The 25,611-nt window shown below is 41.5% G+C and overlaps 2 protein-coding genes across 2 annotated transcripts in view; one reads left to right on the forward strand and one right to left on the reverse strand.

Annotated features, from left to right (window-relative positions):
• Nucleotides 1–5,370: 5,370 nt before the first annotated feature.
• Nucleotides 5,371–15,693, forward strand: Ctbs (chitobiase). Its single transcript, XM_051194898.1, has 7 exons — nt 5,371–5,502; nt 8,540–8,678; nt 8,871–9,079; nt 10,909–11,080; nt 12,240–12,337; nt 12,631–12,792; nt 15,404–15,693. The coding sequence occupies exons 1-7, from the start codon at nt 5,371–5,373 to the stop codon at nt 15,593–15,595; spliced, it is 1,104 nt and encodes a 367-aa protein (XP_051050855.1). The 3' UTR covers nt 15,596–15,693.
• The window catches only part of Spata1 (spermatogenesis associated 1), a 31,487-nt gene continuing 20,592 nt past the window's right edge, over nt 14,717–25,611 (reverse strand). Inside the window, exons 11-14 of the mRNA XM_051195001.1 lie at nt 20,764–20,942; nt 18,572–18,670; nt 17,821–17,908; nt 14,717–14,782 (exon numbers count right to left, since the gene is read on the reverse strand). Coding sequence (XP_051050958.1) covers nt 14,760–14,782; nt 17,821–17,908; nt 18,572–18,670; nt 20,764–20,942 — 389 coding nt within the window. The 3' untranslated portion in view covers nt 14,717–14,759. The remainder of the gene's footprint in view (nt 14,783–17,820; nt 17,909–18,571; nt 18,671–20,763; nt 20,943–25,611) is intronic.

The raw sequence follows: 25,611 nt of genomic DNA on the forward strand, positions 1-25,611 counted from the left end.
TCAACCTGGGTGAGCCCAGAAAAATGTCCCCACAGACATACTCAGAGGTTTGTCTGACCATCACAGCAAGTCGTGTCATATAGCTGGCTCAACTTAACATCTGAGGAGACAAGAGACTATCACCGGCTCATTTCCTTGGGACTTGTTCTAGGGACCTAATTTCCTCTTATTTTCCAAGAAATACTACCTGATGCCATCAATCCAGAAGGGCTTTCTTCCCCAGTGTCGCCCACTGCAGTTAGGAGCGGGAAAGGACACTCTGCTCACTGTCTGCTGCAGAAGGACACCCTCCAGAACCCTGCACGGTGACCCATTGCCTCAGGTACAAACTGGTCATTCCCCCTGAACACAATGGAGCCCCAGCAAGGGGGTAACAGTCCCTTACCGCTCGTCATTGTGGATGTATACAGTGTATGTCTAGCGCTGACTGAATGTCTCTGCTTAAGTTCAATGAAGAATGTGTGCCTCTACCTGACAGGCAATAAACACAAACAGCACCTTCCTACAGCAGCAGTGATGGTGTGTCAGTTTTCATGTCTACCTGTAAACATCTCAGTGGAGACCTGGATGCATTGTCAGTGGGAGATACCTCTTCTTCTCCTGTCCAGGCAGGGAGAGTGTGGGCAGGAAAGCAATACTACTGCCCCAGACCTGGTCAGCTTCGCTATGGCTTGGATGTGGTCAGTTGTGGCTGTGGCTTGGATATGGTCAGTTGTGGCTTGGCTTGGATATGGTCAGTTGTGGCTGTGGCTTGGGTATGGTCAGTTGTGGCTGTGGCTTGGGTATGGTCAGTTGTGGCTGTGGTTTGGATATGGTCAGTTGTGGCTGTGGCTTGGATATGGTCAGTTGTGGCTGTGGCTTGGGTATGGTCAGTTGTGGCTGTGGCTTGGGTATGGTCAGTTGTGGCTGTGGCTTGGATATGGCTTGTACTCACAGAGGTTCTTTTCTTTTAGAGGTGTGGTGCTTTTAGAGGTGTAGATGGTGGGTCTCTTCAGTGGAGCCTGAGGCCGTGGGAAGCGTGCCTTTGGAAGGGATCATGGCTGTTTGTACTGTCACCCCATCCTTTCTGACTCGTCATGCTTGCCATGTGTAAACCTGCACTAGGAAGTGATGCGGCTAAGAACGCCTCACCCAAGCTGAGCAGATGCCAGTGTCGCGGCCTTGAAGCTCCAAATCTGTGAGCTTAATAAACATCTCGTCTTCAGTCAATGATCTTGACCCACCTTATAGTTACAGAAAACAGATGAACACAGCTACCCGAGGAGGCATCAGCCTCAGAAGGCCTGATGTACACCAGCTACCCAGAAATGAGTGCATAGCCTATTTACCAACTCCCATCTTTCCTTATTTCAGTTACAAGTGAGGCTTAGTGAATTCTCTAAGGTCACGTGGCTAGTAAAGATAGACCTCAGGTCTGAAATAACACGCACTGTAAGAACTATACCAAGACCCTGGAGTCACTGTGATGGGCAGGTTCAGTACACTAAGAACCCCAGTGTTTTTAGTAGTACATGTCAGCTTTCTCTAATAAGTCTTATTGATGTTTAATAAGGATCAGGAGAAACAAATAGGCCAAATAGAAATTTATTCAGGGAGGAATAACTCACAACATAGACAGATGAACACCAGCAGGTTCCTGGCCCCAAGGATGCCTCTGGAAGTTCTCCTGTCCCCATGCTGCAAGCAAGAGAGCTCCCAGAGCCCTTTCCTCAGACCTAGTTTCCCCCAAGTCACATCCAGCCCTGTCTCCACCCCCATGGGCGTGGTCTATGCCACAGGTGCAGACAAGGTGAATATCTCACTACAATTCCCCTTATTTGGGCTAGATACACAAACTATATACAAATAGTGACTAACAAGTGTGCTCTAAGAAAAGGAAAATTGAGAACATACAAACTTAAGACCTACATATCTAGTCCTAGGGCAAAGTCGAAACGGGGGTTTACAATAGAGTTGTCCTAAGCTGGAAAGCTTAAGTCTAGTACCTAATATATCTAACTAGGAAGAGAGAATAATAGTTGTGATCATTTAATCTTCAACCTCATCAAATACCTGAAAAGGAAAATAATAATACTAGGGTAGGCAGGAAGTGCGGATGGGCAACTTCCAAAAGGCGCAGCAAGGACAGAAACAGCAGGCTACCTGGACAGTCACCCAGGTCTCACAGCAACATTGGTACAGCCAGTTTTGGCTCAGGCCAAGAGTACTTGACAGACCACAAAAACCAAGCATTCTGTTTGCAGACTGTCAGCTTGTTTTCTAAGGCTCCCGCCCTGAAGTACATGCAAGGCACGGTGTCTCTTAGTATTTGCATGCAGGGTGGACTGGTTCAAATACGATGCAGTTTTCCAAGATGCAGGTAAAACAAGTTAAACAAGTTCACTACAGTAGTAAAGGGAGATGAAAGGGCTTTACAGTTCCTATCAAACAGAGGCTTACTGACCATGGGTTTATTATGAGCACAGGAACGTGACAAGCATTAGGGCATGCAGCTCCTAAGAGCACCAGTTCTGCTGGATGATGCACAGGCCTGTCCATGCTGGAGTTTCTGTAAGCACCATACACACTGTCCCTAGAGGTCATCGAAAAGCACGCAGAGATGATGACAGTCAGAAAGCTTAGATCAGGGTCTGGCGAAGGTTGATACAGCTAGAGGAGGAAAGATGAGAGTCAGGAGGAGGAAATGTTGGCTGTCTGTATTCAAATAAGTGGAGTGTCGTCATTGTCCCACCCCCACCCCCCCTACATAAGAGAGATCACCATTTCCAGCAAGTCCCCAAGATAAAGGGCTAGGAACAATAAGACAATTTTTAACCAAAGGTTAAGAAACTGTCTGCAATTATTAAAAGGTTGGGCTGCATATTAAAATGGAAAGCATATTCTGGAAGAGCCAAGTAAAAGCTAAAGTCCTGTTTGCTTGCTTGCTTGCATGTTTTTTGAGACAGGCTCTCATATGTAGCCCTGGCTCTTCTGGAACTTACTATGTGGACTAGGGTGTCCTGAAACCCACAGAGATCTGTCTGCCCCTAGCTTCCCTAGTGTTGGGATCAATGACATGTCAATATTACTAGCTTTGAAACTCCTTCCTTATGGAAAGAAAGATGGGTGTAACATCAAGACCCAAATGTTCAAAGATGACCGTGGAGATTCTAGACACTCTCCTGACCTGTGCCTCTGACTTGATGTCCGTCTGAAGCTGTCACCCTAACGCTGGCTGTTTCCTCTATCTCAGGAAGATAGACTGTAGGCTTAGCTAACTTGAATTGAGATTATTATTAAAAATAGAAGTATATGGCCCTGGGATGCTGTGCAACTCTACCTGAGCAGACAGATTACTTGCTCAGAGCCAGGTGATAGGCTCTGGAGCGGCTCGAGTGATGCCCCTCCCTGATGGAAAATGGAGACGACTTGGCATCATTGTAAAGATCGATAACTTGGAGCTACATTGTCCAAGCTGAAACCCTAGCTCCGCTCTTACTATCATCGAGCTACAATTAACCCTTGAAGTACAAATCAGGCTTTAGATGGAAAATCACAGAAAACAAGAGTACCTGCTAAGGCAAGTTCTGGTCAAATCCCTACCTCTCACATTTACTAACATCAGTTCCTTGGACCACCCTCAGACAGTTTGGCTTCATTGTCTCTAATATAAGACTGGGAACCATGGCTACTTTCCATGGCTGCTACTCTGATGTGAGTGTAAGGAGTTAGTGAAAGAAATTAGCAGAGCCAAAGTCCTCAACACACCCGTAAGAGCCTGAAGAACGCTGTTCCTGCAGACCCCAAGAAGGCTTCAGGAGAATGAAACTCGGGTACAGGGTTACTACACAGCTTCACCAGATCTAGGTAATCAAGGAGACAAGCTTGCAGGCATGGATTATCTAGGTTAGGTTACCTGCTGGGTATGCCTATGATGGAGTTATGGGAGGGAGACTCTGGCACTACTGGCTGGTCCACACCATTCTCTGGGTTGCTACGCAGCAATATAAAGGGGAAGGCTAGCTCATCCTGCTCTCTGACCATGACCAGCTGCTTCAAGATCCTATTGCCTTGACTTGGCTGCTGCAGCAGACTGTACCGGAGAACTGGGAGCCAGCATAACCTGTTCTAAGTCACTTTTTAATTACAGCAACAGGAAGAGAAATTCAGACAAGAAAGCCAAATTCTAATGCAAAGATTACAAGTCTGTTAATTTATTCTGTTTGCAGTTATCTTAAGCCTGATCCTTTTCTCAGAGAGCTCAGAGAGATCTTTGTTTTGATAATACTTTAATTGTTTTATTGGTGTTTAGGGGGTTTACAGTAAATTTAAACTCATGTGCTATAATTGGTGTTTTAATTGTTATTATGAGTTTAATGACAGTTTACTTTAGAGCCATAAAGAGAATATTTATTCCTGCTGATGCTTAAACAGGAGAATCCCCCAAAAAGCAAATGTGCTTTCCTTCTAGCATTTACTGAACTTGGCCAAGCAGAAAAATGTAGGCACAATCACAGGATCGGACAGAGCAATGGTTCTCAAATTGTCACGGTCTTTTGGGGGGTCACAGGGTCACCTAACACTTTAGAAAACACAGATATTTACATTGCCATTCAAAACAGTAGCAAAAAATTTTGTTATGAAATAGCAACGAAAATAATTTTATTGGGGGGTGGCTCACCAAAACATAAGGAACCGTATTAAAGGGTCGCAGCAGTAGGAAGGTTGGGATCCACTGAGATGGAGCCTGCTGAAACTCGCCTGTCATGTTCTGATAACAAAAGGAAAGGCTCTTCGTGAAGTCATAACTCATGCTAAGATCACAGCATAGGGTTTACTTCATCTTTAAATTCACTTTATGCGGGAAAAATCATAATACGCTCAAACAAGTCTTGTGTAGAGGCTTGGAAAAGAATGTTCCCCCTTTTAAACAGAATTTGGGTTTAAAAGGAAATCACGAGCTCTTGAAGTTTACAGTGAACTTACTATTTCCTACAATCCAAGCACTGTGCTAAGCCTCAGTCAGGGAGGGGTGGGTGGGGGGAGCAATGCTAAGCAAGGGGCTCTAAACCACCATGAGATGGATGAGCAGCAAACTCTGAGAGCGCACAGCCGTGGCATGGTATAGATCCAGGGACAGGAGTCCAGACTGCATCCCGGGCCCTTCAAAACACTGGCGTGCAGGGGCCGCTTCCCTGAACTCCTAAGCTGTGTCCGCAGCGGCTGAGGGGCCAGGGGTCCCCACACCCGCGGCAGGCCCCGCCCTCTACCTCCCCCACCCGATCAGGCCCCGCCCCCACCAGCCTCAGGCCCCGCCCCCACCGGCATCAGGCCCCGCCCCCACCGGCCTCAGGCCCCGCCCCTCAGCCGCCCCGCAGCCTCCCCGCAGGCATGGCGCTGCGCGATCTCCCGGGCCTTACTCTGCTGCTGCTGCCGCTGCTGGCGCCCGGGCTCTCGGCCGGGGACTGCCCGTGCTCCGAGGCTGCGCTCTGCCGACCGATCCGCCACCGCCGCGACTTCGAGGTCAGCACTTCCTTGCCCGTCGGTCTGGTACTCCAGGCCGGGAGAGGAGCGTGGCGCTCTGAGCAGCCTGAACCACCCACCGCAGCCTTCCTCTTTTCGGATTCAGTAGACAGGACTGGGCGCGAGGTTGCGCAGCTTCCCCGGCCGGCCGGAGCCCGCTGGTGCTCCTGCCTCATCGGACCCGCAGGCCAGCGCACCCTGCCCGCTCAGCCTCCTGCCGGGAGGGTGGGAGAACCGGGTCTCGGTTTCCAAAATCTCAGCCCTTTACCCTTGATTCATTCGGAGTAGCTCTTTCGTTGTGGACGCTCACCCACCCAGGAGTGGGGCAAAAACAAGTGTTTGAGTACATTTCCCTTTAACCCAACCTCACGGCTTATAAATCTTCTGGAAAGGTCAGTCTTGGAGCAATGGAAAAGCCACGTAATTGGAGTTGACAGAGGTAGCTGGATCTGGAGGAAGTCAGAGAGGTCAGAGGGTCGAGACTAACACATTTGCACAAAGAAGGAACAGTTCACGGATCTATTTCTTGTATTTGGTTTTGAGGCATAGATACTTAAGTTCCTGTGTTTGCATACATTGTTTAGAAAAAATAGGAACTGTTTTTGTAGACTGCCGACTGAGGAAACCTAGCATCCTTTAAAGAGAAAAATTAGGTCCATTAACTTTTCATTGAGCGATGGTCACTGGCAGCAATCACTATAGAAAGCTCAGAAGTTGGAACCCGGGGTAGCGTGTCTTTACCGGCTGAAGTAATTGGTTGGCGATGGGTAGCGGTTTACATTTTTGTTTATGATTAGTTGGCTGGTTCTGATTGGCTAAGTAGGAATCCAAGACACTCAGCTGCTTCAGTCTGAAGCTCCTCCCCGCGATTAAGTGATTTTACAACAATCTGATTTATTGTGGCACTGGATAGTTAGTGGGTGACGTAGTATTTGTAAGCAATTTGAATTACACATAAAGAAACAAAATTATGCTCATTCATCTATTAGTAGTAAATGAGTCCTTCTCTGGCGTTTTGTCTTTTGAAAGGGGGAGACTAGGTTATAAGACCTTCCTCTCCACTGTATACATGTGTGTGGGGGGGGGGGGGAGAGAGATACTGTGCTTTGAGGGCAAACACCATTTGTACTGGCGATTTTTATGTCAACTTGACATAAGCAAGAATAATGGGGGAGGGGGGAGATCTTCAACTGAGAAAACGACTCTGGAAGATCCTGCTGTAGGCAAGCCTGCAGGACGTTTTCTTAATTAGTGATTGATGTGGTAGAGTGGGAGGGGCCACCCCATTATGGGTGGTGCCATCCCTGGGCAAGTGGTCCTGGCTTCCAAAAGATACTGGCTAGCCTCCAGGATCCTGCCTTTGAGTTCCTGTCCTGACTTCCTTTAAGGATGAACTGTGATGCGGAATCATAAATTAAATAAACCCTTTCCTGCTCAAGTTGTTTTGGTCATAGTGTTTCATCACAGCAATAGTAACCCTAAATAAGACACCGTTCTCCACTGCGCCAGACCCAATGCACCCTTTCCCTGTATTCTCAAAATTGGGGCCCTAGCTGTTGTCGTTCTGGTTGTTGATTTTCTATCAACAAATTGAATCTTAATTATGAGAATTAAAACATCGGGCCATTCGGTTTCACATTCTTCGTGTAGTTTATTGGGTAGTTGGTTGGCAGCAAAAAGAAAAACAGAACTACGCTTGGTTGATTCTGTGCTAAACACAGCCCTTCCCCATCCATTCTGCCGTGGTCCCCCAGGTCTATTTTTAGTGCCAGTGTCATGTGCCATCCCTGCTTCAAACACTAATGGATCTCCAGATAAAATCAGCAATTCCTCCAAGTGCTGCAGTCATCATGGATTTCTTGCATCACCTCCTTAGCAGATTCCCTTTATGTGGTAGCACAGGCCTCTGCATGCCCTTGTACTCCTTAATGCTCTTGTAATTAATTTCCTAGTGGATGCCGGTGTTTACTAACCGGTGTGCCTCTAGTGCAGAGTAGTCCTGCATCTTACTGGAATTCCTTAAGTACTTACTAAATGCATAAATTAATACCTTGAGGAACATGATCAGCGAATCCTTTGTGCCTCTAGAATTATTTTTGAAGGGACACATGCGATACTTTACAATCGGGCTCATTGCTGTTCTAAGTCGGCTTCATGAAAGCACACAGAGGAACGAGCTGTGCCCATGGCTCCATCTGAAACAGGCAGGAGCTGAAGGTCATCAGACTCTATGTGATGTTAGCTGTACTGCTCCAACCTTCCGGGGACCCCACTCATGATCTCCTCCCATTCATCCAAACACTTCCCCACTGTGATTCCAGCTTGGGTCCCTTTTCATCCATTTCTCACTTCAGCAGAGGACAATTTTCTAGAACACATTCCTTTTCCTTTTAAAAATATTTGTGTCTTAACATTTGGTAAGGAATGCAGGCAAAATGATGGTTTTTCTCATTTCAACACTGTCACAGGGTATGTGTGTGTGTGTGTGTGTGTGCTTTGTTCTACTTGTTTAGAGGATAAATGTAAAAAAAAAATCCATAGTAAAAGTACAAAACCTTAAGTGATCCTCCATGACTTCAGAATGGCCATTCTGTGTAGAAGTTCACTGAGATATAGTTTGGTGTCTGAGTGTCTACCTTAGTGTAGATGAACGACCTTCTCATGTGAGTTCATTACAATAGAGTGGTTTTATTAAGTAAGACACTTCTGTGCTCTCCATTTCCTTCAGGATACTAACTTCTCAATAGGGCTGATTTACTGACATGGCTGCTCATTGTTTACCCAAGAGTAACCATTCTCTGTTTCTTTTCTGTACTTAAATTTATTGTGCTCTTGTCTTCAGGCCTTGGCACTTGCCAGTTCTTCTTCCAAGTCCATGTAGCTAGTAGCTCTGTTAGGCGACCTGACTTCTTCGTCCTGCACCCTCTGTGCCCGGTGTCTACCACCATGCCTGACATATGAAGATGGTTCATATATCTGGATGTCAGGATGATAATCTTAGATTAAGTGTTGTTGCTCACCCCTGTTTCCCTGGCAGGTCTTTGTATTTGATGTTGGACAGAAGACATGGAAATCTTATGACTGGTCACAGATTACAACTGTAGCAGTTTTTGGAAAATATGACTCGGAACTTATGTGCTATGCTCATTCAAAAGGAGCCAGAGTAGTGCTAAAAGGTATGTTATTAGCATGTGCCTAGCCAATGGAAAAAACAAATGTGAATTATGCCTTTTTATGCCTTTCAGTTAACCTAAAGTAATTGTAGATACTTCCAAAGCAATTTTGATGGCTTTGGAAGTAGCTTAGTGAAGTAAGTGCCTTTTAACTATGAAAGGGCATCGGTATACTTAAGTCTCTGTCTTCCAAAGGTGATGTCTCCCTGAAGGATATCATTGATCCTGCCTTCAGAGCATCATGGATAGCTCAAAAAGTTAATTTGGCCAAAGAACAATATATGGATGGAATTAATATAGACATAGAACAAGAAGTTAGTTGCTTATCACCTGAATATGAAGCATTGACAGCTCTAGTCAAAGAAACCACAGAGAGTTTCCATCATGAGATTCAGGGATCACAGGTAAGTAATGGTCATTTTTGTTGTTTTTGGTTTTTAATCAAAATATATTCATGAAAGTATATGGTACCTTGGTTTTATAGCAATGTTGAGTTTCTGCACATATACAAAACGCCTTTTTTTGGAGACTCTGTCTCCTTGCCTGCATCACTGCAGGCTATGTGTGTGCAGCAAGAAGCCAGGAGGGTCTCAACTGCCTTTTCCTAGTATGGAGCAGAGAAAGCAGGCACTCAAGAAGAGGTGTGGTACTGGGGAACTGCCTAGTCCTCTGTAGTCTCTAGATTATCTGTGACGAAAGCTTGAAGGACTGATTCTGTATAACTAGGCAGAACTGTAACAGCAGGTTGTGACCATAATTATAGCAGATCTCAGCACAAGGTGTCTTACCCGACAATGTGTAAGCACAAAGGGCCATGTGCCTCCAGATCAAGGTTGTTAAATGTGGACACATATTAAGATAACATGGGATCTTAAGAATAAAAACCTCAACACCTATGTACACACGCTGGAGAGTCACTTCCAGAAATATGTACGAGGGTCCATCCTCCAGCACTGGAGAGAAAAACATTACGTGTCTTTAGTTAGGGTTTCTTGTGGTGATACATTGTTTATGACCCAATAAAGCCACTGAAGATCAGAATGCAAGCCAGCCACACCAGTCAGCCATAGAGGCTGGGCAGTAGTGGCACACAACTTAAATCCCAGGACTCAGGAAACGGAGGCAGATGGCTCTCTGTGAGCTCAAGGCCACCTAGGGCTACAGCAGAGCCCATGCCTTTAATCCTACCATTAGAGAGGCATATAAGGTAGGAGAGGTGTATAAGGTAGGCTGTATTCAGCCTCCAGTCACTGGCATTCAGTCTCAGGGTAATTAGTCTCCAGCCATGTTGAGGACAGGATCTCCCCACAGCCTTGGTAGAGGTAAGAGCTCTCTGGTAACTTAGCTGCTTTGCTTTTCTGATCTCAGCTTTGTTGAGAGATGGCATTCTGTAAATATGTTTCTCTTATTGGTTAATGAATAAAGCACTGTTGGCCAATAGGAAAGCAAGATAGGCGGGACTAAGAGACAAGGAAGTAGTAGGGAGGAGTCAAGATAGAGAGACAGGAGAGAACAGAGGTCCTGGTAGTAACAAAGTGGGTCCAATAATTTGTGTTTACTGGGTGTCTGATTAAGGGAAAACCATTTGGTAGAATTTTAGAATGTTTCTGCACAATTAAATTCATTAATATAGTTAGTAAACATATTTTAAGAGACTCAGCTTTGATGCTCACATCCAGAGTAAAGGAAAAGGTATCCCTCCAGAAACGAAGATCATTTCAGTGATATGTTCGGCATTTTGAGTTGATGGGTGAAGCCCAATTCTCTGACTGCCATGCCATATAATTAGAGTCAGGGACTGACTCACAACAGCAGCAGGCAGTACTAACAGGTGACCCATGTGGCCCGCACAGTGACGTTTCTGATTGATGTCTTTCCAGTGGCTTCACCTCCCACTTACTCAGGGTCCCACCGTAGTGTGTCACTATTAAACCTGTTTCTGTCAGTCAGTGAGTTCCCAGCCCAGCCTTTGACGACATTTGGCTTGAAAACTTTTTCTTTACAAGGCTGTTCTCCTGGTCCTTGTGTATCCAGACACATGTGCAGGCCAGTCCAATGTAATAACAAAATAGATTTATTAGACCTCTTCTGCATGTGATAAGTCACTTATGTACACACTTTATAAAGCACTTCTTTATTCTTGAGTGGAATGAGGCAAGAGAATGTGTGACGAAAATCTGATATAATATACTTTATCATGTTACATTAAATAATAGGTAGTTTTTCCCCACAGGTAACCTTTGATGTAGCTTGGTCACCAAAGAACATAGACAAAAGGTGCTATAATTACACAGGAATTGCGGGTGCCTGTGATTTTCTCTTCGTGATGTCTTACGATGAGCAAAGTCAGATCTGGTCAGAATGTATTGCAGCAGCCAATGCTCCCTATAATCAGACATTAACTGGTAAGAATACAAGAATGATCACTTAACTAGCAATATTTATTCTAAAACCGCACATACTAAAGTACCTTTTAGTTTTTCTAAATTATTTATTTACCCCTTTATATAAAAATTTGCTTTACAAATATAGTAGAATAAAATGTATTATAAATAAAATATAATAAAGTAAAAGAATAAAAATACATTGGAGAGCTTTAACATTTACAAAAAATTGAAAATTTCAATTACTTCTTATATAGCCTCATGGGATGATCATTGATCCTATATGATACTTCTTCAAGCCTAACACTTGCCATATGGCAAATTATTTTCATTTAATATTATGGAGGTAAATGCAGAAATTCACAACTGGTCGGAGTGCAGGCAATACTTGTATATGAGCTCAACCATATATACTCAACCAGAAATGGGGACTCTGTAACACACGTGCGCGCGTGCGCGCGCGCACACACACACACACACACACACACACACACACACATGGCTCAGGGACCACTGTGAGGTAGACAGAAAGGATGTAAGAGCCAGAGGGAAGGACCATGGCGGACAGCCTGCACACTCTGACATTCACAGCAGCTGTGGCTTCCTGCACAAGACTGGCACAAGATCTAGCCAGCCACCATTCTCAGGGGTACTTCAACAATTTCTTCACATTCTTTGTGTCCCAAACTACAGGTTACCACAGTATAAGAACAAGGATATTTCTCGTCTCCAGCAGTCATTAAGAAACATGCAGACATTTTTAAACATGGATCACTTGGGTTTATATAAGAAATTCTGAGTGTCACTGCCACAAAGTTTAAGATTTATAGAACTTTTTGAAGCCTTAGAATCCCAAATACCAAATATATTTTAACTGCTAACATAAAACTTGTATGATTTCTTGCAATTTCATTTCTCCAGTTATATTTTGTGTATTCTGTTTCCATGTCATCTTTATTGGATGCCATCTCTTATTTAAAGCTTAGAAAGCAAGACAAATTATGACTTCCCTTCTTAAGGGTTGATTTTTGTGACATCATAGAAGAAAATGTTATCTGTAAAAATGTACCTGTTTCTACAAACTTAGTATTTGGTGTGGTTGTGGTCGCCCAGCTTCTTTGTACACATAACAGATACATAAGCAGAAGAATGATGTGTTTTTCTATCCCGGTGTGACTAGGATATAATGACTACATCAAGATGGGCATTAGCCCTAAGAAACTCGTAATGGGTATTCCCTGGTATGGCTATGATTATACCTGCCTGAATCTATCACAGGTAAGAACAACTTATTTGTTATGTGGTATTACTCCATTGTATATTTTGTTCTGCTTTGAGCATGTGTAACTTTTTAAATTAATTTCTGAAATATATTTTGAAGCTAAACTTTGTTTCTTTTTAATTCTTTAATATGGAAGTTTCTGAATGCCATGCATTTTCATTTTATTATCAATTTAATGATTATTCTGTATAGTCAGATTATTTATAGTGTACATTTTATTTCTAACAGTTTTACTGTTTGTCTCATTTGGATTGTCTAAGATGATAACATGGATGTTTTGGACTTGTAGGACGATGTGTGCACCATTGCAAAGGTCCCTTTTCGAGGGGCCCCTTGCAGTGATGCTGCAGGACGGCAGGTACCTTACAAAGTGATCATGAAGCAAGTGAATAGCTCTGTTTCCGGAAGCCAGTGGAGTAAAGACCAGCAAGCTCCTTATTATAACTACCAGGTACATTTTCCTAGATTAAGAGCATTTACTCCAGCCGGGTAGGGGTGGCACACACCTTTAGTCCCAGCACTCAGGAGGCAGAGGCAGGTGGATCTCTGTGAGTTCGAGGCCAGCCTGGTCTACAGAGCTACACAGAGAGGAAAAAAAGAGAACATTTACTCTATTAGTTTCCATAACTCTAGTTTGTGGTTAGATATTTGTCATTAACAATGTAACAGTTTTACTGTTTATGTGCATAAACCTTTTTGTCTGTGTAGTCAGGAAATTTAGTTGCCTGGGGAACAATTAAAGTTACATTACATATATAAACAATATTACTAGAACTCTGTTCTAAGAACTGTTAACATTATATATAGACATGTGCATACATGTACAAATATGTATGCATGTACTATGACCATATATATTTAGAAAATACTTGGCCATATCTGTTGGTCTTGGATTTCTATTGTATGGAATCACATTAAAATATTTAAGAAGTGTTGCAATGCATAAAGCTATTTATTTAACATAGAGCCTGCTTTAATTCACTCAGAACCAGGCAAACAGTATTTCATGGTTATACTAATCAATTATGTATAATTTAGAAATATATATGTAATGATAGTATATGATGATTTGTAATTATTTGCTTAATTTTTCTTTGCCAAGTGAGAAGATTCAGAAACATATTCTTTTTGAAATATTAGCATTTTTGAAATAAATAGATACAATTGACAGAAATGTATCTATTTATGGTATACATCCTGCTTTGATATACATGTCCACTTACATATGTCTTACTTCATAGTTCTTTTATAGTGAGATCAGTTAAAATCATGTTTAACATGTAATCCCTTGATATCTTGTTCTTAATTATAGTGGTGATGGTATTTACTAGATTTTTTCATCTTATTTCTCTTGTCTAACTAAAACAGTGTCTCCTCTGAGCATCTCCCATTCTCTCCATCCACATCTTTTGATATACTATCATTTTAGTTTCTCTGAAAGAATAGATTTGTTTTTGAGTTAAGTATGTTTATTTCTGAGACACACTTGAAGAGTATTTTTATTCACATGCATTAGTTGTATATATCAATGGGGTTTAGTATGATTTTCAACACAATACACAGCATCTACTGATAAAATCAAGGTTGACAGCATTTCCCCTTATAATTTCTTCATGTTTGAAACCCTTGTATTCTTACCTCTATCATAAGGTATTCCTTTCATCTGACTGAGTGTGTGTAAGCCACCACTATCCAGAATATATTATTTCTCTCAAATGATTCATGAAACACATTGGGGAGCTTTGGAGACCATTTAATGGTGCTTTAAATGACAGTCTGTTGTTACTGTTATGTTCCTCATTTTCAGTCACACTACAAAAGTTTCTGTTGTGTCTGAATCATTCTGCTTTTCTATTCGGCTCAGCAACAGCAGCTTCATCTTGGACTTTATATTCTAGAGCCACGTACATTGTGAGCATGCTTAGACCAATCAGTCCACAAGGTAAAGCATGAAATGCGAGGCATGCCTGTATTGATAAGTCCACCAAACTGAAATGCACCACAGCCCATGTGTTTACCACGTTACTATGTTCTTCAGAGTGGACGCATCAAAACCTAATTCCAGCAGTGCCACAAAGACAAAAATGTCATTGGCATGCGTTCAGAATTGCCTTTAAGCAGTTTCCTAATGCGCATGAAAACAGTCAATTATTTTTCACTATAGTTCAGTGTTTTTCTTTGACCTAATTCTGGCCCTTTCTCTTATTTCTTTTTTAATAACCCATGTGTTTCTTGAGAGACAGTGATACAGGGCAGAAGGTGTGAACAAGACCACAACCTAGTTCATTTCTCTTAATCAAGTCTGTGCTAAGCCATCCAGGGAGCTCTGTCAGACCCAGGAGGGTTACTTTCCTCCTCCTCAGCTATTACCTGTTCATCTGGCTGATTCATCACAAACAATGTTCATCTGTTGAGCCCCTAGGTTGGCACACTTCCAGAAACTGTAAGAATACAAATAAAGAAATACACAAATAAACAAACAAGCTGGCTTTAATGGGCAGCACCGTACCGGTTGATGTTTTTAACTGGGGTTGCATATCAGTTACTCAGTGGAATATTAGAACAAAGATAAAGAAATCTGGATCCTAGCACCCTCCTTACACGGATATGATTCAGTGAGACACAGGTATCTCAACTGTTAGCTTTGTTTCATGTTGTCACTGTGTAGCTTAGGCTTGCCCTGAACTCATGATCCTATTGCCTCATCCTTTTGAGTGCCAGGCATTCATCCCCAGACCCTTCTAGAGTCTGTAAGAGCTTCATGGTCTGCAAAGATTCAAGTGTACATCTTAGTTGGTGATCATTAGGACAGATCCAATAAAGACAGGGAGGTTCTTAAACAGAGCACATTGGAAGTTTAAGTGTATAATCTTTGTTGTTGCTAAAGTAGCACAAGATAACAGAAATATTACATATATAACCATGAACTAGCAGGGCAGGAAAGCAATGTGATATATAAGTTTTTCATTATTTCTTTGCATGCATTTTGAGTCTTTGAATTTAAGAACTTTCCCCCTACTTATTGAACTCTTTGAATTTCCAATGCAATTGTTTTTGTGTAGGATCCTGCTGGCCATTTGCATCAAGTGTGGTATGATAACCCCCAGAGCATTTCACTAAAGGCAGCATATGTCAAAAACTATGGCTTGCGGGGCATTGGCATGTGGAATGCAAACTGTCTTGACTACTCAGAAGATGCTCTAGCAAGAGAGCAAACAGAAGAGATGTGGGAAGCTTTAAAACCAAGGCTCTGATGGAGAGAGGAGCACCTTCTGTCAGACTATTAGATTTTGTAAGAATGAGCTGTTTAAGTGGATCTAACTTGTTGCAGAGATAAAAAATGTGTATATTTTGCCATGTCATAACTTATCTATTGGTATACTCAATACACACGTAAGAAATAAAGAAATTCTTCACTTGAAAATAAAAGATACATATATAACTTAATCTCCAGGAATATGAAAGCAAGAAACAAGTCAACATACTCTATTAAGTATTCCTCTATGTTTTAACATTATAATTTAATTAGGAAAATGCTTTCAAAATTTCATGCTGAATTTTCTCTCCTGGTATTAAAACATACTGTTAAAAAATCATTACTGATTTAAAAATTATGTGTAAGTAGTGGACAAAAGAAGAAAATGGAGTGGGGAATATCATCAAATTATGTTATACTCATGTATAAAGGATACCAAAATGAAGCCCATTATTTTTTACAACTAATACATGCTAATAAAAAAAAGCTGACAAGAACTATGTGTATCTTGAAATGGAAATTGTTGGCTTCAAACATAATCTTTATGACCTAGCCTTTGAGAAGTAGTTTATGTTGAATTTATTTTCAACAGATGTTAAATTTAGAACCAGGAATTTGGTATCTATTTATATTGATCAAAATGATTAGACATAATTTCTCTGCTTCCTGACCCTTTATAGTATATACCAATGTTTCATGACACACATTAGTGTCACTTAAAACTTGAAACAGTGTATGAGAAAAAAGTATGTAAACAAGTTACACGAGAAATGATAATCTGGTAATATTTGAACCAGTAAGATACCTGATACAAGATTTCTGTGTAAAATTCTTGCAATAAGAATACGCTAGTGTTGAACTTGATTCTATTCACTGTTCATTCATGGTCCTTCACTTATTAACACTCATTTCTTACCTAGTTTTCATGTTTTTCTTCTAAAAGATCAATTTTGTGCAAATAAATTTCTAAATGTGAAGCAGTCTTCATTTTCTTTCTCAAAGCAATTAACAGCAACCTTACAGGGCTGGAGAGATGACTCAGCCATTAAGAGCACTGGCTGCTCTTGTAGACATTTTAGGTTCAATTCCCAGCACCCACATGGCAGCTCATAACTCCATTTCCCCAGGGATCTTTAACAACAGTCCCAGGAGATCTGACACACTGTTATGGCACACACATTGTACACAGACATTCATGCAGGTATAGACATACAAACATCCATGCACACAAAATTAAGTGAAAACAACATAAATTGTAACATTGTATTTATATAACTTCCTGCAGATACACAGATTAAATGTTCGCTGTTGTGGAATAATCTTTTTGTACCCTGTGATTATGCATTACTCTGACTGGTTTAATAAAAAAGCTGAATGGCCCGTAGCTAGGCAGGATTTCCAGGCAGAGAAGAGGCTGGGAAGAAGGCAAAGATGCCAGGGTCACTGAGCCAGCAGGATGGGTACTACGAAGATGAGGTAACAAAAGCACATGGCAGAAAGTAAACGAATAGAAACGGGTTTCTTTAAGTTATAAGAGCCAGTTACAAAAACAAGCCTAAGCTATTGGTCAAGCTTTCACAGCTAATAAGAAGTCTCTGTGTCATTTGGGAGCAGCTGGCAGGACAGAGAAAGATTCACTACAGTTTGTATCCTCTGAACTCTGCACATAAATCCTCTCTTCTTTTCACATGATCCCTTTCCAAACTGGGACAAGTGGCATGTCAACTGTCTGTTATGACAGTGTTAGTTTTCTATTTACATAGTTGTTTATGACAGTAAAAACTGTTTACTCCCTCAGAATGTGCATAACTTCATTTCTAAAAATCATTTTATATTTCTAAAAGCAGTAAAAATTAGCCACAAATTTGACATACATGTATATGCAATTGCTTTTAATCAAAATATTAACAAATTCTATTTCTAGGCAAATATACTGGTATTTACTAAATCATTATATGCTTTGCCTTTAAGTTTATTAAAATAAGAAATAATAAAATATAATAGGTAGGTAATAGACTCCAACTCTTCTAAATAAACAGACACTATTTAGATTTATACTATAATTTGTAATACCCACACAAAAACTAAAATTTAAGTCTTAAATGTAATTTTTAACTGACACATAAATCTTACAATTTACATAAAACATTGCCAAGGAACACAATGGCTGACTTTGTTCAAATCGTTATCTACAATTCCTAGGGACAAATGAAATGAGCATACATAGTGGAGGTCGGAAAGATGTGGCCATTTTCTTCTGTGTCAGCTCCGCTTTCAGGGTCTGTAGATCTGAAACTGCCTGCTTTCTCATCTGCAGAAAGAGGTGCCTTTTAAAACGCACTTCAACTCAGCCTTCCTAAAGAATGTCACAGTGGGAACTGTCCTCACTTGACTTTCATGCCTTCCCTCTTACTAGATTACTACAGTAGATTCATGCTATACATCTTGGCTAACAGGCATTCTTATCTAGCCAGACGTGCATGAGATTATGTCCTTTATGCATATATAAAGGACAGTTGAAATGTCTCAAAATACAGAATAAAAAGAACTTTCGTTTTTACATTAGCTTCAAAATCTCAATGTGTAACAAGTAAAACCAGCAGTTATGGGATCCTAAAGACTCTTTAGGAAATGGATAGATAGTTAAGATGCATGATAGGATACCCTTGTGCCTAAAATGCCTCTAAGGGTATTAAACCTTTGCTTTTCCTTATTTCATAATTAAGGACCAAGAACATTAGTACAACCTACAAATTTGTTAAGAATAAAGAATCTCAGGCCTCCCTGGGTTTATGGAGTCAAATGCTGCATTTTGAACTAAATCTCCTATTAACCCATTAGACTTTCAGAAGCATTACTGATGCTCCACTAGAATAAATAAGATTGCAAAAGACTTGGGCATTCAAGGTTAAAACACTAAACTATTTTATTTTAAGATGAATGTTACAATCTGATTAGAATAAATATAGATTACCTTAACTTCTAATATGAGTTTCATTTTATCAGTATCCAATTTCCTCTTGAGTTGGTCAATTGCATGCTGTACTTCAGTGATCTGGATTATAAGGTAATTCTGTGTGAGACAGAAAGTCATTATTTAGTGTAATATTTGTGTGTTTAATATAAATGGCCTTATGAACACAAACTATGAAATGATCACGAAAACAGACATTGTTTTGGACATCTTTCTTTTTGTTGAGGTCTGTGCTTTAGGAGTTACTTTCTCTTCTCTTCTACCTCCAGTCATTTATTATCTTTAAAATGGAGCCTGGCATCATGGCACACATTTATAATCTCAGTATTTGGGAGGATGAAGCAGGAGGATCTCAAACTTGAGGCCAAGCTGGATATGGGTCTATCTCAGAAAATAAAAGTGATACCTGTAAAACTGACCATTTATGTAACATCCTTTATACTATTAACTTATGAAGATCTTAGCAAACACTTAGAATTCAGCATAGTATTTTATTAGCTGAATCAGATTAGAATTATTTAAAAAATATTTAATAATTAAACTGTTCTATATAAGAAAATATACTAAAAATAAAATAAAAAACTCGCGCAGTACAGTTCTCTTTACTATAGAAGTTATTTAGGAATTTTATACTTCCATGTAGGATAGTGGTGGTATGAAAGCCTTTAATTGCAGCACTTGGGAGGCTCAGGCAAGAGCCTGTGAGTTCGAGGCCAGCCTGGCCTACAGAGTGAGTTCTAGGACAGCCAGGACTACACAGATAAACCCTGTCTCAAAATACAGAAAGCAAACAACAACAACAAAAGAAATTTAATCCGTGAAGCAGATTCTCCTGTTGAACCAATAAAATTGTGAGATAAAAGTAGTAACTATGCTAAAATAGTATTAACTATTATGGTAGGTAATTATTTTAGCCTACCTAGGTTTTATATTAACTTCATCTACAGGAGTAAACATTCTCTATTTCATCATGTCTAAAGTCATTGTCATAATTAACATATTTTAAATCTTTTGGATATGTGAGATCAATCTATCAAAAAAAACAAACTGTTAAATGACTCCTGGGTTTGTTTATTTTTGCCTATTTAATAATAGGGTAGAATTATACAATAAAGGATACTCTTGTCTGTGAAGTAAGATTCAAGACTATCTCAAGAAAAACATGAGTTGATCAAAAGTTCATAAAATTTAAAAGTTCTTTTAGAATATCAGTAATTTTGAGTTCTATAACTCCTTCTCCCACAGTCTGAAATGAGCTCTGTTAGCACCTTACTCTTATTTATCAGTTATTTATTTCTTTGTAATGTTAATTAGCATAAGAGTCAGCGCATTCCCTGGCAACTGTTACTGATTCAGAGTTCTGCCTAGTTAACCTCAACCAAGCTAAAGGAAAGGTTTATGTTTCATGACTGTGCAGTAGGAAATCCAGTGGAAGTTGTATCTAGGGTAAACATTAGAATGAAATAGGTGTTCTTCACTGCATCTAGGGCGAATATCAGGCTGAAGAGGTCTTCTAGAAGTACTTAGACCTTGAGGAAATCATTCTGGAGAACAGCGACTGTTCTCTGTTAGTACAGAGTTGCTTTTCTGAAGCAGCTTTGCATGACTTGGTCACAGACTGTCCTGGCACACCTAGAGCTCTTAAATTATTTGCTACGGCAAACAGTACACAATAAGGACAAAAGTGGCAAGGGCATGATGCTTTCCTTACAAAACATAGATTAGATCAGGAGCTATGGTATGAGGAACCAACTTTTATATAACAATCAATAAATGTTTGCACAGCAAGGCTGGAGGTTCAGTTCTCAGAAACTGTTCTTCCTGTACCACCGAGAGCCTAAATTACATCTTGGAGTGACCCTCTTTTACAATACCCAACCACCCTGGGCCAAGTTTCTGTCCTATTAGCCATTGGCAATTCTATTACTGTTATTAGAGAAAGTTATCATATGAAGCCAACAGTACAAACAGAGGAAACGCCAACACCACCAAGGCCCTAAGAGACATTGTCTTCTGACCTTTGCCTTCTTGCCTGGTCAACTCTCCTGTGATAGCAGGCCAGGGACTTTGGTTTCATTGTCCAAGCAAATTGTGCTACAAGCAACCCAGAGAATCCTAAATACAACAATACAAGATTATGCAGGCTTCCTGCTCAGGACTCCTCTAGAGGAAGGAGGCACAGTTTACGGTACCTTTGAATCTGAGATATTTGCCAGATTCCTTGGTCGCATCTTGATCTCCCTAGCTTCAAGCTGCATGAGGAGTTTTTTATAGTAAAGTTCCAAATCTTCTCGAAGTTTTGTTAAGACATCCTCCAATGACGCTGTGACTTTCTTGGTGTCAAAGTATTTTTTCTTCCAGCTGTCACAGGCTACAAACAAAACACCAAGTAAAAAAGTCACAGGTGGACACTGTTAAAACAGTGGTTCCCAACCTGTAGGCTGTGGTCCATCCCTCTAGGGGTGGAATGAATGGCCTTTCACAGGGGTCTGCTAGGATGGTTGGAAAACACAGATATTTATGATTCATAACAGTAGCAAAATTACAGTTATGAAGCAGCAATGAAATGATTGTATGGTTGGGGGTCACCACAGCATGAGGAACTGTAGTATAGACTCACAGCATCAGGAAGGGTGAGAACCACTGTGTTGAAGCATTAAAGTTTTAAGGTAGAAAGGATTCTAGAGTTAAAAAAAAAAATTACCAGTTTAAAACATTTCCCTTCTCTCCTTTTCCTCTGCTCTTATAGACTTATAAGTACCCAAAGCTGAGAGAAATGTTTGCTATTGGTTTGCATGACAATGGTTCCCATAGGCCCATGTATTTGAGTGCTTGGTCTGCTGTGAGAAGGGTTGGGAGGTGTGGCCTTATCTGGAGATGCACCACTGGAGGTGAGGAAGTAGACTTGGCTCAGTGGCTCTCTCTCTCTCTCTCTCTCTCTCTCTCTCTCTCTCTCTCTCTCTCTCTCTCTCTCTCTCTCTCTGCCTCCTGCTTGTCTATCAGCTGGAAGCTCTCAGCTACTGTCCCACTATCGTGCCTGCCTGCTTGCTGCCATGATGATCACACACTAGCCCTCTGAAACTGGAAGGGAGCCACCAATTAAATGCTTTTTGTTATGTGTTGCCTTGGTATCTCTACACGGCAATATAAAAACAACTATGACAGAAGTTGGCTATTGCTGAGACAGACAGGCCTTAGCATGTCGCCTGTTGGGAGAATGTTGACTTTGGGGTTTTTGGTTACGAAAGTGGTTGAATGCTATAAGCTGGGTTTAATGGGCCACCCTAGGAAGAACCTGGAGGACAGGAGTGATAAGAGCAATGTGGATTACAGAGACCCAGGTCAAGAGGCCTCAGGGAACAATGTTAGCGGCTGGGTTAGAGTCAATTATTGTAGTATTTTGGCAAGAAAAGTGGCTGCCTTTTGCCTTCTCCCAAGAATCTTCCTGCCGTTGAACTGAAGAGTTTTGGACTAGTACCACTGCTGGCAGAAATGTCAAGGCAACATAGTGTTGGCTGTGTCCCATGGCTATTAGTGACCACTCAAACAGACCTTCAATGACAACGAGGAGGTGGGGCAAAAAGACAAAACCCAAGGAGAAAAGGAGCGTGCGTGTGTGTGTGTGTGTGTGTGTGTGTGTGTGTGTGTGTGTGTGTGTGTGTGTGTGTGCGCGCGCGCGCGCGCACCAAGTCCTATGCTCAAAGGAATGAGGCGTTAAAGATAGGCCTGATGCTAAACAGATACTAAATGAAAAAACGAGAGGCGTGCCCTCAACTAATTCTACAGCTGTGAAAGGAGATATTTGATCACACTGAGCCCCAAGTGTGCATTTGCATTAATTAAATAAAATTAACCTGGGTCAGGAGGCTGAGTTAGCAACTAGTTAACAGAAAGTAGTCACAGAGCACCAGAGGGCATCTGGGAAAGAGAGATGCACAGGAGTAGGGAGGAACTGAAGTGGAGAGGGTTATTTTTGAAAGATGCTCTCTTTGGGAGATGCCAGCAAGAAGCTGCTACTCAACCTTTCTGAGGTGGCAGATTTTCACCCCGGCCTTTGGATCTCAAGTCTTATTTATAAATAGAATGATAAGAGAATTAGTTAAAGCCACCATTAGGGGAAGCAGCAGTCAGTGCCTGTGAGAACAGAATTCCCACCTGAGTGGCCAGGCCACTGCCAGAGAAGCAGGCAGGTTGTTAACTTGGGAGGCACAGTCGCTGGCTGAAGCAGCAGGAGGTTAAGGGGCAGCCCCTGTGCTGAAGTTAAAACAACACCCAAGGGATTCCCTCCTACTAAAAACCAACCACAAAGGAAAGGTTATGCAGATGTAATTAGGGAAGGAGGCAGGTTCTGGCCCAAGCAAGAAGAACATGGCAGCTTCATCCACACGGGTCTGGTTTTAGAGTCAAGGAAACACAAGTAAAGTGGTTGTGGAATCTTCCTCCATGGTTAAGGAAAGCTGCCGAGGGCAGGTGTGTGGCAAGAGTCATTGCATGGATGCCTTCAGAGTGTGAAGCTATCAGAGTGAACCCTGAATTGCAATGGACCCCAAGCTGTTGGAGATGACAGGACCCTGGGATATCTGCTATCAGCAAAGCTGGAAGGACTAAGAGCCATCTAAGCCCTTGACGGCAGACACGAGGGACACAGGGTTTGGACTTTGCCCTGATGGATTTCCTCACTATGTTTCTCTCCCTTCCTTTTGGGATGGTAATGTATATCCTGTGCCATTATGTGTTGAAAGTATGTGATTTGCTTTTTGATTTTACAGGCAGTTACACTTTGCAGATTGCCTTTGATTCTCATAAGAGACTTGACTTTTAAATACTGTTGAAACCATGAAAGGTTATAGAGACTTTTGAAGTTTATTTTGTATTTAAGTTTATTTTGTATTATGATATGGCCACAAGCCTAATGAAGGCCATAGAATAGTCAGGGTAGTTTCGATGAGAATGGTTCCTACAAGCGCATATATTTGAATGCTTGGTCTGAAGTTGGGAGAACTCTTTGAGAAGGGTGTTGACTCATGTCAACAGGCAAGATGCACCCACCGGCATTCAGGCAAACGCTTAGCCAACTCAAAGGCCCTGCAACCTTTGCCTTGAGTGGCTTCATCGTGGCCCGTCATGAATGTTCGTGGTATCATACCACAGGTTGGGACCCCAACTGAATAAAAGGGAGGATTGAAAAGAGAGAAAGCCAGCAAAACAGCAGCATCTGTCTCTATGCTTCCCGCTTGGACCAGACATCTCAGGGCCCCTCCACGTGCTTTCTGTACTAGAATGACTTTATCCCTTCTTAAACGCCAATTCTTCTATTCCAGTCACGCCTGTCAGGCAGCTTGTCACAAAGTGAAAACAGTAACCAACACAGGCAATCTGTCAAACCTGAGGCCCTTTGCTGAGAAGAGGAAATTATTTCTGTACTAAGGAGAGTCTAAATGTAAACAGCCTGCATAGTGGTATGGCACCAGAAGGCCCTTGTCTGTTTCTTTTGGATTATCACAGAGGTGAAAACTTGATGAAAACTGTCCATGAAAGGTGGTTTGACAACAGTTCCAGAGCTGCATCAAACTTCGGCTCAGAACTTAGCTACCAGATATGGGCAGCTTCGGAGTGCCACTGCCTACACAGTCCCGTGCTTATCTACTGCTACATCTGTTGCCACAACTGCAGTCAGTGCTGGCACCTTTTAGAAGCTGCACTACCGGCTGAGCTATCCCCCTATACCTATGATAATACTCTGCACAATGGTGATTAGCATCTTCATTTTTCAAAAGAAAATTTTTACAGTGTTGGGGCTTAAACACATGACAGCTTTACTACAAGGCCCTATTTTTTGTGATTGGTTTTTGTTTTGTTTTTTGAGGCAGAGTTTCTCTGTGTAGCTTTGGCTGACCTGGAACCCACTCCGTACACCAGGCTGGATTTGAACTCAGATTAGCCTGCCTCTGCCTCCCAAGTGCTAGATTAAAGGTGTGTGCCACCATACTTGGTCCTAATATCTTTAAGATTATGTACAAACCTCCTTTGAGATCCTCCAATTGCTTCTAACATTACTTAGGACAAAATGCAATCTCTTTGACTTGGGTTTTCTGATTACCGTTTCTTCTTTGTCTGTGTTCCACTTTATTTAGCATGCTCCAGCTACACTGGCCCCTTTTCAAGGCTGACTGCCACAGGCCATCCTTATCTCTTCACCTGATATTTGCTGTTCCTCCTTTGCAGAATGGTGTTCCTTTACAATCAGTGCCTGCCTCATTAATCTGATTTGGGTATCTCTGTTCAGAAATGCCTTCCCGGGAACCCGGTTAAAGCCCGTGCTACCTTACTCTCATTCCCACTAGCGCTAATCATATTGCTTCCGGTTTTTTGTTTTGTTTTGTTTTTGTTGTTTTTTTTTTCCCCAAGAAAATGACTCCCCTGCCCCAAGTTCCCTCACTCATTTGTATTAGTAAAGCAGCAAGGCACATATATCCCCAAAGTAGGCACCCAGGGCCGTTAAAGACGCAAAGATGGCTTCTAGAGTAAGTGGTATAGGGTTCTGAATGACCTGCAGGAAAGAGCCCCGTGAGTGGAGTAGGAGAGAGTAAGAGAGAGACCAGTTGATAACTAGGGAAAAGCATGGCAGGAGGGAGACACGGAGCCAAGAAGCACGCTTGGCGCCTAGTGCCTCCAACCGAATCCTTCTGGGAGGCTTTCTTGGTTTCTTCCATCCAGGTTAGTGTTCTTCCTGAACATTTCTATACATACAATTGTGTGGTTCCTCTGCAATAGCACTAAACACGATGATGTACCATTCAGTCATAACTTGGTTATCATTTCCCTGATTGTAAAATTATTACTATCTCGTCATCCCTTACAACAGTGTCCAAATATGCTAAACACTTAAATACTTATTTAGTACATTTGTGAAAGAATTAATTTAAAATGAGTTTTGATATCAAGAAATATTTGGATTTTAATTTACAACACCTTATACAAAGCATTTATTGTATAAAAGTCAAATGCTTTCTATATTAATGTACTTCAATTGTGTATTA

This window comes from Phodopus roborovskii, unplaced genomic scaffold, assembly GCF_943737965.1.
Source record: "Phodopus roborovskii unplaced genomic scaffold, PHOROB, whole genome shotgun sequence".
NCBI lineage: Eukaryota > Metazoa > Chordata > Mammalia > Rodentia > Cricetidae > Phodopus > Phodopus roborovskii.